Below are 12,813 nucleotides of genomic sequence, written 5' to 3'. Positions count from 1 at the left end.
CCCAGAGGGTTAAAGGGGACTGACAGAGTGAAATGCTTTGAAGGCTAGTATGTTTAGACGCTAATAAATACTCGAGCACCATTATGTGCGAGAGGCGGGTTCGCTTTCTGTATGTAAGAAAGCTGGCCGCGAGCTCGGAGAAGCTAACGGCATAATTTTTATCTGCCGTCAGAGCCAGGATTCGAACACCGGTCTCTGGCACGGGGGAAAACACATAAGCTTTCAGTTAGCGCGAGCATATAAGAGAGCGTCATGTTTTGTGTCGGCGTTTGTTTGCAGGCGTGCGTGTATTATAAAAGGCTTGTTTACTGCAATATTAACATTTCCAGCCGCCTGAACTTAAGAGGGGACTGAGAAATGTGTGAGAATTAGAGGTTGGTCCGGCCTCGGCGGGACTAAAAACACTCTCTCTCCTCCCTTCGCCGGTGAGTGAGGCACGCGGGGTGCTGAACATTGCTCGTGACCGTCCGCTCTGACATCTCTTGTGAACGGCGCAGTCTGCGCGGCTCAAGCAAAGAGAGAGAGAGCGGGAAGAGGGGTCGTAATAGGCGAATAGCCAGAGAGTGTCATCATGTCTTGTGACGGCGTTTGTTTGCAGGCGTGCATGTATTATAACAGGCTCATTTGCTGCAATATTGATATTTCCAGTCGCCTTAACTTAAGAGGGGACTGAGAAATGTGTGAGAAATGGAGGTTGGTCCGGCCTCGGCGGGAATAAAACACTCTCTTTTCTCCTTTCACCGGTGAGTGACGCGCGCGAACGGGGCGCAAGGGCGGGGTAGCTTTCTTGTAACGTAAAGAAAACTAGCCCCGTGACCGTCCGATTCTGACATCCCTTGTGAACGGCGCAGCTTGCGCGGCTCGAACAGAGGGAGAGAGAGAGTGGGAGTGTGCGAGGCATTTGAAACAACGCCTCGTAGGAAATTTCTCTTTTAGAAGAGTGTGTCGTAGCGGCGAACACACAATAGCAGAGGAAAGGATATAATACGCCGGATAGCGTAGCAGGAATGGCGACTGAAGGTGGCGAGTTGTCGACCAGCGGCTTCAGATGCAAAGGCTCGTCCCACAGAAGGCTTTTTCTGACGGCGCGGCTTCTTCCTCTCGGGATCCAGCAATGCGTGAGCTTCGCTGAAGAGATGAAAAATCAGATTTCACAGCCTGTCAAGCTATATTTATGGGCCCAAGCCACGCCCGTTTCGGCAGGACGTGACGCAGTGGGCGCGAAGCGCCCTCATTGGATCTGACGTCACAAGGGGCCTGTCTCGATAGGCTGCTGCAGTTGCCGCAGGGCAGCCAATGGGCGCGCGAGCCGTCTCGCCTATGTCTGCATGCTGCCGCAACGCGTTTTACATAATTACAAAATTAAGGATCATTTTTGGCTTCAATATCTCACGGAAAAGAGGTTTTCCCCTAGCGTAATATATTACGCAGTACGAGAGACCTCTCGTAAGAGAACTACTCAAAAATATCATGTGTAATATTGTTACATTAAAATAGTATTTTTTTTAAATAGCATGTTACAATTTTTACAGTGATTTGTATTAGTGTTTGTTCATGAATAGTTATTGTACATCATATCACTTACATGTCTCTAAAGTTAAAGTAATACTGTAATAACTGGTTATGGTAAAGTTTGGATATAACTTTACATACTCTACGTTTAGTAAGTGATTTTATCATACCAGTCTAATGCTAACATGGCAAGTTTAAGTTATGTTATGATTATATTTTTCAAACAGTGTGATCTTTTGCAGACTGAGACAAAATAATTGTGTGATCAGCAACTTTTTATTCAACCCATAATATTCTTTGAAAAACGTAATTTCTAAGTTAATAACAAAAAAATCTATACACTGTATTTGATATTAACATACCAGTTTGAGTGAGTGTCTCATCTAGAGTTTTCTTCAGTTCAGTCAGAGCTCTTTTCAGAGAGTTCACATTCACACCAGAGTCAGTCCTGATCTCAGTACAGTTCTTGGTGTGTGGACGAGTGTTCAGGGATGAGCACATCTACAGCAGGAGAGAGAGAAGACTGTTAAATATGATCATGGCCTGGCAGCAGAATACAGGGTTTTTAGTTGTTTTTGCAGATCTGTGTGAATGAGGATCGTTTTGACGGTGTCGAAGAAAACTCAAAGGAAAAACTTCTCCATTTTCAGCATATCGCTGTCGTGTAAACGTACCCTCAAGCACAAGAAACAAACACATGCCGGCATCCGTCTCCACACCCCTCACAGTGAATATGTGGGAAAGCTTCTTTCACTCTTGTCCTTCCTTCACAATTTATCCCTTCTCTTCACCCATTCTTCCCTTCACTCAGTTCAATCAGAATGATTACATGAAAAATACAATGTTCTGTCAATGCAAGTGAATTGACAGTCATGTTTGGTATCATTTTAAATGTTTCAGTGTGATTGGTACAATGGTCTCAAGTCCAGAGAAATAGACCAAAAGCTACAAGTTAGAAAGTTTAGAAATACTTTGCTTACTGTGGAGGGAGAGTATGCTGTTCCCTGCTGCAGTTTGCAATTTAGCGACCCCTAGAGGCAATGTGCCTCTATTTAAGTAGAGCATGTGCTGTTCAGCCATTTTGTTATCAGGCATTTGAGAGAGCACACGGATGAATTCCATTTCCATTCATGCTTTACCCTTGAAAAGGCATTGTCTGTAACCGTTTTCTAAAATCAATGTTATGAAAGTTCTTTGGTGTTTTGTCATATAACGTAGTGTTGTATTTGAATATGTTAGATGTGTGTACAAATTTAACTATGAATGTTGTCTATGCTATTATGTATGCTATGCTATCTATGTTTAGAAGGGATGTTTTAGAAGATGTTTATGCTCAAAGTGTCTTGTAAAGTTAATGTATTTCTATTGTTGTTTTTTGCAGTTTTACACCGTTTCCATTAAATGAAATTCAAGTCAGCTCTGTCTTGGGTACTTTTTAGAGGAGTGTTAAGCTTGCTGCATAGCTATGTATCAGTACACATAGTGAGGACAGTAAAGTAAAAAGACACCATACTTCAGGATCTAATGTGAACTGGAGATACATCGTCTTCTCTCAGCAAAAATGTCGAATTCCAATTCCATAAGTGTCGATCCAGAAGACCTAGAGGTTAGGTCAGAATGTGCTGCATCATCCTCTTCGCGAAGATCAAGCAAGTCTACAAGCAGCATAGCGGCTGCACAAGCCCGTGCCAAAGCAGAGGGAGCACGTAAAAGAGCAGCTTTCGCAAAACGAGAGATTGAGATGCAAGTTGAGAAAGCACGCATTGAAGCTACGTTAAATGCTCTGAAGGAAGAGTGTGAGGCTGAGGCTGCCTCAGCAGAAGCTGAAGTGTTTGAGGCATTTGTTAAATCAGAAAGGGGTGAATCTGAAAAGGGAGAAGGTCATGCTTCATCAATCCACCAGTCCATCGAACATACTGGAGAATATGTCCGAAATCACTTTGCTCCTGTAGACGAGAATCATCCTCAACCTGCAGGTGTGTATAGCCCCAATCATTACTCACAGCATCATGCAGACTTTGTCAGTCAGCCTCCAAGCACAGCAAAAGTTAATTTCACAGATGTTTCAGAACTGGCTGCTTATTTAACACGTAGAGATCTTATTACTACGGGACTTAAAGTGTTTGATGATCAACCTGCCAGTTATCTGTCATGGAAATCCAGCTTCAACAATGCAGTAGAGGGGTTGAATCTCAAACCTAGTGAAGAGTTAGATTTCATAATCAAGTGGATTGGTGGGGAGTCACTACAGCATGTCAAACGTATCAGAGCTGTTCATGTAAATAATCCAGCTGCGGGCCTGGATATGGTCTGGCAGAGGCTTGACAGAAGTTATGGTTCTCCTGAAGCCATTGAAGCTTTCCTGTTCTCCAGACTTCACGATTTCCCCAAACTTTCAATCAAAGACAGCAAGAAGCTGCAAGAGCTCAGTGACTTACTTTTTGAAATATTAGCAGCAAAGAAAGAAGGTTATCTCCCTGGGCTCAACTTTCTTGACACAGCGAGAGGAATAAATCCAATTTTAGAGAAATTACCTCACAGCATTCAAGAGCAATGGATGAGTAAGGGGTCTTACTACAAAAGAGAGCATTGTGTTTCATATCCTCCTTTTTCGTTTTTTGCCGACTTTGTCTCTCAACAGGCAGAGATGTGGAATGATCCCAGTTTTTTCCTCTACACTCCCAGCACTGGCCCTTTCAGAGTTGAGAAGCAACATCTCACCAAAGTATGGAAATCGAAGGCCTCCTTCTCAGTGAACAGAACAGAGGTAGAAAACTCTGGAAAATTCTCTCTAGAGCACTTAAATGAGGATCCAGATAAACAAGGCCCTCTTCACAAAAGACCTCATTCTCTAAAAAAGTGTAGAGCTTTCAGAAGTAAACCCCTAGTAGAACGAAAGCGTTTTTTGTCACAGCATTTTATATGCTTTAGATGTTGTTCTTCAAGAGCCCATCAAGCAAAGGACTGTAGAGCTGTAGTGCATTGTGAGGAATGTAATAGTGATCGACACATCTTCATGCAGGACCAGCACCTTGGATTATGGAAGATTCTTCTACACCAGTGGATGATCATGGTGGGGAGCAAAGTGAAAGTGCAGCAGTTGCCACTACCTCCATATGTACTGAAGTGTGTGGAGGAGGACTCAATGGTAAATCCTGCTCTAAAATCTGTCTTGTAAATGTCTATCCAAAGGGTCATTCCGAAAAGAAAGTAAGAATGTATGTGCTATTGGATGACCAGAGTAATGTGTCGCTGGCTAGATCAGCTTTCTTCAATGTTTTTAAAATCCAAGGCGCTGCTTGTCCATATACACTTAAGACTTGCTCTGGAACGGCAGATGCTGCAGGGAGGAGAGCAAGTGGTTTCATTGTGGAGTCGGCAGATGGAGAAGTCCGCTTATCACTACCAACTCTCACCGAATGTGACTTAATTCCTAACAACAGGGATGAAATCCCAACTCCAGAAGCTGCACACAGCTATACCCATCTTAAAGCTGTAGCTGACAAGATTTCACCCCTTGACCATGATGCAGAGATTCTCTTGTTGCTTGGCAGAGATATCATTTGTGTGCATAAGGTACGAGGTCAGTGCAATGGTCATCACAATGAACCCTTTGCTCAACGTTTGGACTTAGGATGGGTTATAATTGGTAACGTTTGTCTTAATGGTGTTCATAGACCCACTGTTTGTTCTTATAAAACTAACCTCCTCTGGAACGGACGTCCTAGTTACCTGACACCATGTGAGAACAGCATCTACATGAAAGTACGGTTGTCAGGTGAACAAAACAAGTCTCCTGTCATATCAACACACACCGATGTGGGCAAACTGATTTTCAGTCAGGCGGACAATGACTATAAGCTTGCTGCTTCATTTGAGGATGAACTCTTCTTAGAGATCATGAATCAGGAATTCTGCAAAGATGGTGCAAACAGTTGGGTAGCTCCTCTGCCATTTCGCACACCAAGACAACACTTACCCAACAACAGACAGCATGCTTTGACTCGACTCCTGTCACTCAGTCGCACTCTGAAGAAGAACACAGAGATGAAGGATCATTTTATAGATTTCATGGAAAAGATTTTTGAAAACAATCATGCTGAAGTAGCACCTCCCATTGACAGAGATAAGGAATGTTGGTACTTACCAAGTTTTGGAGTCTACCACCCTCAAAAACCTGGGCAAATTAGAATCGTGTTCGATTCAAGTGCACGGTTCAATGGCGTGTCGTTGAATGATGTTCTCCTTCGAGGTCCAGACCTTAATAATAGCTTGCTTGGAGTCCTCATGCGCTTCAGAACTGAGCCAGTTGCGGTGATGACAGACATCAAGCAGATGTTTCATAGTTTCCTTGTGAAAGAGGATCATCGCAACTACCTCCGTTTCTTGTGGTTCCATAACCACCAACTTGATGGTGAGATCATGGAGTATCGCATAAGAGTTCATGTGTTTGGCAACTGCCCCTCACCTGCCGTGGCCATTTATGGTCTGAAAAGGACAGCCATGGAGGGGGAAAGAGAGTTTGGAAAAGAGGTGAGAAAGTTTGTAGAAAGACACTTTTATGTGGATGATGGCCTCAAATCATTCCCCATAGTGGAGGAAGCTGTCAGCGTGCTGAAATCAGCTCAAGAGATGTTGGCCCAATCCAATCTTAAGTTGCATAAAATTGCATCCAATAAACTGGAGGTAATGAAAGCCTTTCCTGCTGCAGATCTTGCCAAGGGCTTACAGGATCTTGATGTTGGCCAAGACCTTTACACCGTGCAGAGAAGTCTAGGCCTAAAATGGGACCTTGTCGCAGATACACTCACTTCTCATGTGGTTGATGCTGAAAAGCCATATACTCTACGTGGTGTGTTATCTGCTATAAATAGCCTGTTCGACCCGCTTGGGTTTGCTGCTCCTGTGAGTGTTCAAGGTCGAAAAATTCTAAGAGATCTGACCAGTGACATCTGCGATTGGGATGCACCTCTTCCTGATCACAAGTTCGAGGAATGGCGGAAATGGTGTACTTCTCTACAACATCTGAAAGAGGTGAAGATTCCAAGAATATACACATCAATTCCTTATTCACAAGCTCAGGAAAGAGAAGTTTGTATATTCTGTGATGCATCAACTAAAGCCATTGCCGCTGTTGGCTATGTAAAGGTTACAGATGCTCATGGACAGACTGAAGTTGGGTTCATCTTTGGTAAAACAAAACTGGCGCCAAAACCTGACCTAACCATTCCCAGACTTGAATTATGCGCTGCTGTTCTCGCAGTGGAAATAGCAGAAGTAATCTCTGAAGAGCTGGACCTGGAACTGAAGAACATGAAATTCTATACCGACAGCAAGGTGGTTCTTGGTTACATATTCAATTAATCAAAATGCTTCTTTGTATATGTTAATAACCGAGTGCAACGAATTAGACGTTCAACTCAGAAACATCAGTGGCACCATGTTCAAACTGATCTTAACCCAGCCGACTGTGGGACAAGAGCCGTTTCAGCAAACCAGCTTACTGTCTCTGCATGGCTTACTGGGCCAAGATTCCTGTCACAAACCTGCCAACCAGTTGTGGAAGCCTTTGACCTCATCCATCCTGAATCTGATGCAGAATTGCGACCTGAGGTAATGACATGTATAACCAAACTTTCTCCACGCCTTGGAAGTGCACGTTTTGAAAGGTTTTCAAGCTGGACGTCAGCTTCAAGAGCTGTAGCACGACTCTCACATATAGCTCATTCCTTCTCAAAAAGTCAATCAGGGTTCCTGCCATGGCTGGCATATGTGTAAGGAACCTTTGAGTGCTAAATGACTAAAATCATTCTTGCTGTTCAAATTGAGACCTATCCAGAGGAAATGCAGAGCATCAGAAAGGGAAAACCTGTTAATAAACGAAGTCCCCTTGTCAAACTTTGTCCATTTATTGATGCTCAAGGAATACTTCGAGTTGGAGGAAGATTGTCGAAAGCACAAATTCCATCAAATGAGGCTCATCAAATTATAATTCCAGGTAAACACCACGTTGCTTCTCGACTCATAAGATATTACCATGAAAGAGTTTGTCGTAAGTTACGGGGTAGGTCTGAAGAGCAGAAGATGGCAGACTTACCAGTCGATCGCTTGAGCACCGATCCTCCGTTCACTTATGTAGGTCTAGATGTGTTCGGTCCATGGTCTGTCACTGCCAGAAGAACACGTGGAGGACAGAGTAATAGCAAGCGCTGGGCAGTCATTTTCATGTGTATGAGTATACGAGCTATTCACATTGAAATTATTGAATCACTTGATACATCTAGTTTTATCAATGCCCTTAGACGATTCTTTGCAATCAGAGGACCTGTGAAACAACTGAGGTCTGATTGTGGGACAAACTTCATAGGGGCCAGCAAAGAACTACAGGTTGGTTCTATGCATGCCAACAAACCTGTAGAAAGCTACCTCTGCAGAGCAAGGTTGTACTTGGTTGTTCAATCCGCCAGATTCCTCACACATGGGAGGTAGTTGGGAGAGAATGATTGGAGTGTCTCGTCATATTCTTGATGCCATGCTTCTCAAACTTGGATCTGCTAGACTTTCACATGAAGTTTCAACAACTTTTATGGCAGAAGTTACTGCCATCGTAAATTCAAGACCATTAACTTCTGTGTCCTCCGATCCAGAACAACCTCTCATTCTTACTCCTGCTATGCTCCTTACGCAAAAGATTGGAGCACATTCTGTACCACCAGGGCAGTTTGACGATAGTAATCTCTATAAATGGCAGTGGAGACAAGTCCAGCATCTGGCAAACGGATTCTGGAAAAGGTGGAGAAGTGAGTATATCTGTGGTCTCCAGAAAAGACAAAAGTGAACAGATGAGAAAACAAATGTGAAAGGAGATCTTGTCCTACTAAAGGATATTCAAGCCAAGAGACACGACTGGCCTATTGGCTTAATCACTCAAAGTTTTCCAAGTGATGACGGGAAAGTAAGGAAGGTCGAAGTGAAAATTGTCAGAGAAGGTGGCTCTAAGCTGTTTTTGCGACCAATCTCTGAAATTATTATTCTCTTGAGTAAGGACGGTAAAGGACTCTGTGGTTAGTTCTATAGAATGGACACTAAAGGTTTATTTGTTTGTAGGGTTTGGCATCTTAAAGATGCCAGGTGGGGAGTATGCTGTTCCCTTCTGCAGTTTGCAATTTAGCGACCCCTAGAGGCAATGCGCCTCTATTTAAGTACAGCATGTGCTGTTCAGCCATTTTGTTATCAGGCATTTGAGAGAGCACATGGATGAATTCCATCTCCATTCATGTTTTACCCTTGAAAAGGCATTGTCTGTAAGTGTTTTCTAAAATCAATGTTATGAAAGTTCTTTGGTGTTTTGTCATATAACGTAGTGTTGTATTTGAATTAGGGATGGCCCGATACCGATACTGGCATCGGGGATCGGGCCGATACTGTCCTCATATACTCGTACTCATAAAAATTCGCCGATACCACGTACATTTTGCGAAACGAAACTGGCCGCCGCGAGTGCTTTGTCGAGGTGAACTGGTCGAGCACATCCCTTAAACACAACAGTGGAAAGTTTGTTCAGTCGGATGTCAATGGCAAAGAAAATAAAACGAGGCATGTAGCTTATTATTAACGTTAACTGACGAGAGAGAGAGAGAGAGAGAGAGAGAGAGAGAGAGAGAGACTTGACTTTAAGATCTCTTTATTTACAAAAGTATTAAAGATATAACATTTTTAGTAAAAAAGTTTTTTTATTTTATTTTTATTTTTTTAAACTTTTTTTAACCAACTAGAAATGAGAGCATTTAAAACAAAATAACCACAGAGTCTCAAGACTTTTACAATCAAAACTCACTCATGCATAAATTTGGAGATAGCCATCAATGTCAACATCACAAATAACATTCTTTATGCCCTATTTACCTCTGAAAACATCCAACTCATTAACCAACTTGTAATAGCTAAACTCTATATTTATACGGGATTTTATTAACCCCTGTAACACTGCAACCACATCAGTTAATCCACCATTATTCAATTTTCTCTTTCGTGACAACCAAATTGACATTTTTGCTTGCCCAAATAAAAAAAATAATAAAACATGAACTTCTTTGTTTTTCCTACTGTACTTAGGCCCATAAATAAAAAACATAGGCATAAAAACTTCCCCCAGGGTCTGACACCACTCTTCTAATTTGTTAAATAATGGCTTTAATCTAAAACAATAAAAAAACAGATGAAAAACTGTTTCCTGCATCCCACAGAACAGACAGCCCTCCCCTACCTGTGGGTCAAGGTGTGCTCTGTGTCTGTTTGTGGCTATTATCCCATGCACAATTCTCCACTGAAGGTCTCCAGACCTTTTCTCTATAGGAGTCTTGTACAGGGACCTCCAGCAGCCTTTAGGGGAAGCGCCTGGCCCAAAAACCTCCTGCCACTTGGACTCTCTTACACTCTCAAGCGAGTGCAGATGTGACACTTTCACACAAAGTACATAAAAAGCTTTTTTCCCTGTGTTGCTAAAAAGCTCCAGTTTCTTTTCTTAAAAGAAAGCAGGCCTCCCTCAGCCTCTTGCCATTCTCCAGTGTCTGCTGAAAAAGCCAGTTCTGGGAAAGTAGAGGTTTCCTCCTCTCTACCAGACGACTCTAAAACCAGTCTATAGTCCTGGGGCAAAAACTCACGTATTTGAGTCAGCATTCTCTCCACCACTCGAACTGATCTGATGTCCAGCTTTTGAGCCAAAATTTCAGCAGATATCCACCCATTCTCAGAAATCAGAAGTCCAACTTTAGTAATGTTTGCAGTCCATAAAGCTCTTCTGAGGGAGACTGAATTAAAAATGTTCAAAGACAGTGCCGGGTTCAAGAGCAGAGGTTCTTCCCTCATCCACAGGTCCAGCACACCATTTGGCTCCCGAGATATTTTTAAAAGTCTCCATGCTCTCAGTACTGACCTGTAGAAAGGTGTCAGTCCTGTTAAGTCCAGCTTGTCGATGTCCATGAGAAACAGGTGTCGGTCTAACCCCATGTTGCCGGCTCTCCTCAGAAGGGCACAGGCCACCTCGGCCCAACTCACGTGCTCCCCGTAGAGTAGTCTCCGAGCCGCCTGGAGTCTGAAGGCTTGGATTCTGGAACTGATGTTGACCAGCCCCTGTCCTCCTTCCTGAATAGGCAGATACAGCACTGGCGCCCTCAGCCTCATTCCTCTTACTAGCTCTTCTGGAGGCTCTAGAATCATCATCCTGTGCCATAACGATGAAGCCACCAGATTATTGCAGACCAGGACCCTCCCCCTGTAGGACAGCCGAGGCAGCAACCATTTCCAGTGAGACAACCGAACACACACTTTCTCCACTAGGCCCTCCCAGTTTTTCCTTTTAAATTCATCTACTCCTAAAAACACCCCAAGATATTTAAAGCCTGTTCTCCCCCACTGTAATCCACCAGGAAGTGATGGACTATTCAGACCAGGACCACACCAAAGAGCCTCACTTTTACCCCAGTTAACTTTAGCCGAAGATGCCTTCCCGTAACATGCTAGAGCTCCTTTTAAAGAATCAACCTCACTCTGACAACTAATTAACACTGTAATGTCATCTGCATATGCAGAAAGTTTAGTAGGTTCTTTAAAAACCAGTGTACTAACATTCAAGCCCGTGAGATGCTGTCTTAATCTACATAACAGAGGCTCAATAGCTATGCTGTATAGCTGACCCGAGAGAGGACACCCTTGCCGAATACCTCTGTGGATCTTCACCGAAGTACTGAGGCCACCAGCCATTTTAACCATACACGTAGCCTCAGTATACAACAGTTTAATCTAAGAGATAAAAACATCCCCAAATCCAAAAGCCTTTAACGTATTAAAAAGAAAATTGTGGTCTACTCTGTCAAAAGCTTTTTCCTCATCTAATGACAAAAACCCAATATTAATATTGTTTTGAAAAGCAAAATCAAGCATGTCCCGTACCAAATGTAAATTATCTGTGATGGATCGATCTTTTATACAGTAAGACTGGTCTTTGTGTATGATTTCAGACAATACAGTATTTAGCCTGTTTGCCAGACATTTAGAAAAGATTTTGTATTCTGAGCATAAAATTGCTACAGGCCTCCAGTTCTTTAATAACTTCTTTTTTGGGAGTAGTGTCAAAACAGCCCGCCGACAGCTTGTGGGAAGGATTTCTTCTGTAATGCAGTTTTGCAAAACCTCAAAGTAGTCATTTCCTAAAACAGTCCAAAAGTTCTTATAAAACTCTGCAGGTAATCCATCCAAGCCAGGTGCACGTCCTGAAGAGAGACCCATTACTGCAGCAGTAACCTCCTGAAAGGTGAGCTCAGTTTCTAACAAGTGTTTGTGCTCTGGAGTTAAAACAGGAAGGTCCTGAAGCAGTTCATTTGTGCACTGTTCATCCGAGGTTTCAGCAGTAAATAAATCAGAAAAAAAATCCACAGCGATTCTACGCATTGTGATTGGGTCAGAGGTTTCTTTTCCATTGTTTTCTTTTAAACAGTACATCTGCTTTTCCTGTCCAGCTTTTCTCTCCAAATTAAAAAAATAAGATGTAGGACCATCCATGTCCCTTGTTGTTAAAAAACGGCTCCTTACAAGGGCTCCTTTAACTTTTTCATTTAGAATGAAGCTCAGCTGGTTTTTCTTTTCTGTCCACAGTTCTTGTAAATCTGCAGTATCATTAACAGTCATTGTCTTTTCAATATCAATGATCTCCTTTTCTAGCAACTCTAATGTCTTTTTAAAACCAAAGAAGAATGGGTTGCATATTGCTGACAGAACCCTTTTATATGAACCTTACTGATTTCCCACCACTGAATTATATTTTCATATTAAACTTTTTCATTTTTACAGGTTTCCCAAAAAACTCTAAAGTTATCACAGAAATGCTTATCATCCAGAAGTTTAATGTTAAAATGCCAGTAGTAACTTTTCTGAGCTCTATTCACCAACGAGCACTCTATTGTAATGAGTGTGTGATCAGAAAAAGATGTAGGAGTGATAGCTGTATGTTTTACTCTATTCCTCATATTATGTGATGTGTAGAACCTGTCCAATCGTGCCCCAGAAATTCTACCATTGCTAAAATGTACCCATGTATATTGTTGTGCTGCTAGATTGTGTTCCCTCCATACATCTGCTAGATTTAATTTTTTTATCACATTTACTAAAACTGCAGCTGACTGTGCGTGAGGTTCTTCTCCATTCCTGTCTTTTGTGAAATCTAAAGTGCAGTTCCAATCTCCTCCTAAAATTATTAAATCCCCATCCTGCTGTTGGCTTAAAACTTTTCCAATTTGGAAAAAA

The 12,813-nt window shown here is 42.4% G+C and overlaps 2 protein-coding genes across 4 annotated transcripts in view; both read right to left on the bottom strand.

Annotated features, from left to right (window-relative positions):
• Positions 1-12,813, bottom strand: part of LOC311302623 (E3 ubiquitin-protein ligase TRIM21-like) — a 183,590-nt gene that overhangs the window by 134,152 nt on the left and 36,625 nt on the right. The gene's annotated exons all lie outside the window — the stretch shown is intronic.
• Positions 1-12,813, bottom strand: part of LOC311302622 (E3 ubiquitin-protein ligase TRIM39-like) — a 32,131-nt gene that overhangs the window by 10,844 nt on the left and 8,474 nt on the right. For all 3 annotated transcript variants that reach the window (XM_084428618.1, XM_084428620.1, XM_084428619.1), the window contains exon 5: positions 1,875-2,013. In XM_084428618.1, coding sequence (XP_084284744.1) covers positions 1,875-2,013 — 139 coding nt within the window. The remainder of the gene's footprint in view (positions 1-1,874; positions 2,014-12,813) is intronic.

The sequence above is a fragment of the Rutilus rutilus genome, assembly GCF_951802725.1.
Source record: "Rutilus rutilus genome assembly, chromosome: 13".
NCBI classification, from domain to species: domain Eukaryota; kingdom Metazoa; phylum Chordata; class Actinopteri; order Cypriniformes; family Leuciscidae; genus Rutilus; species Rutilus rutilus.
The sequence above is the reverse complement of the archived record's forward strand: the minus strand, read 5'-3'. Positions and strand labels throughout refer to the sequence as shown.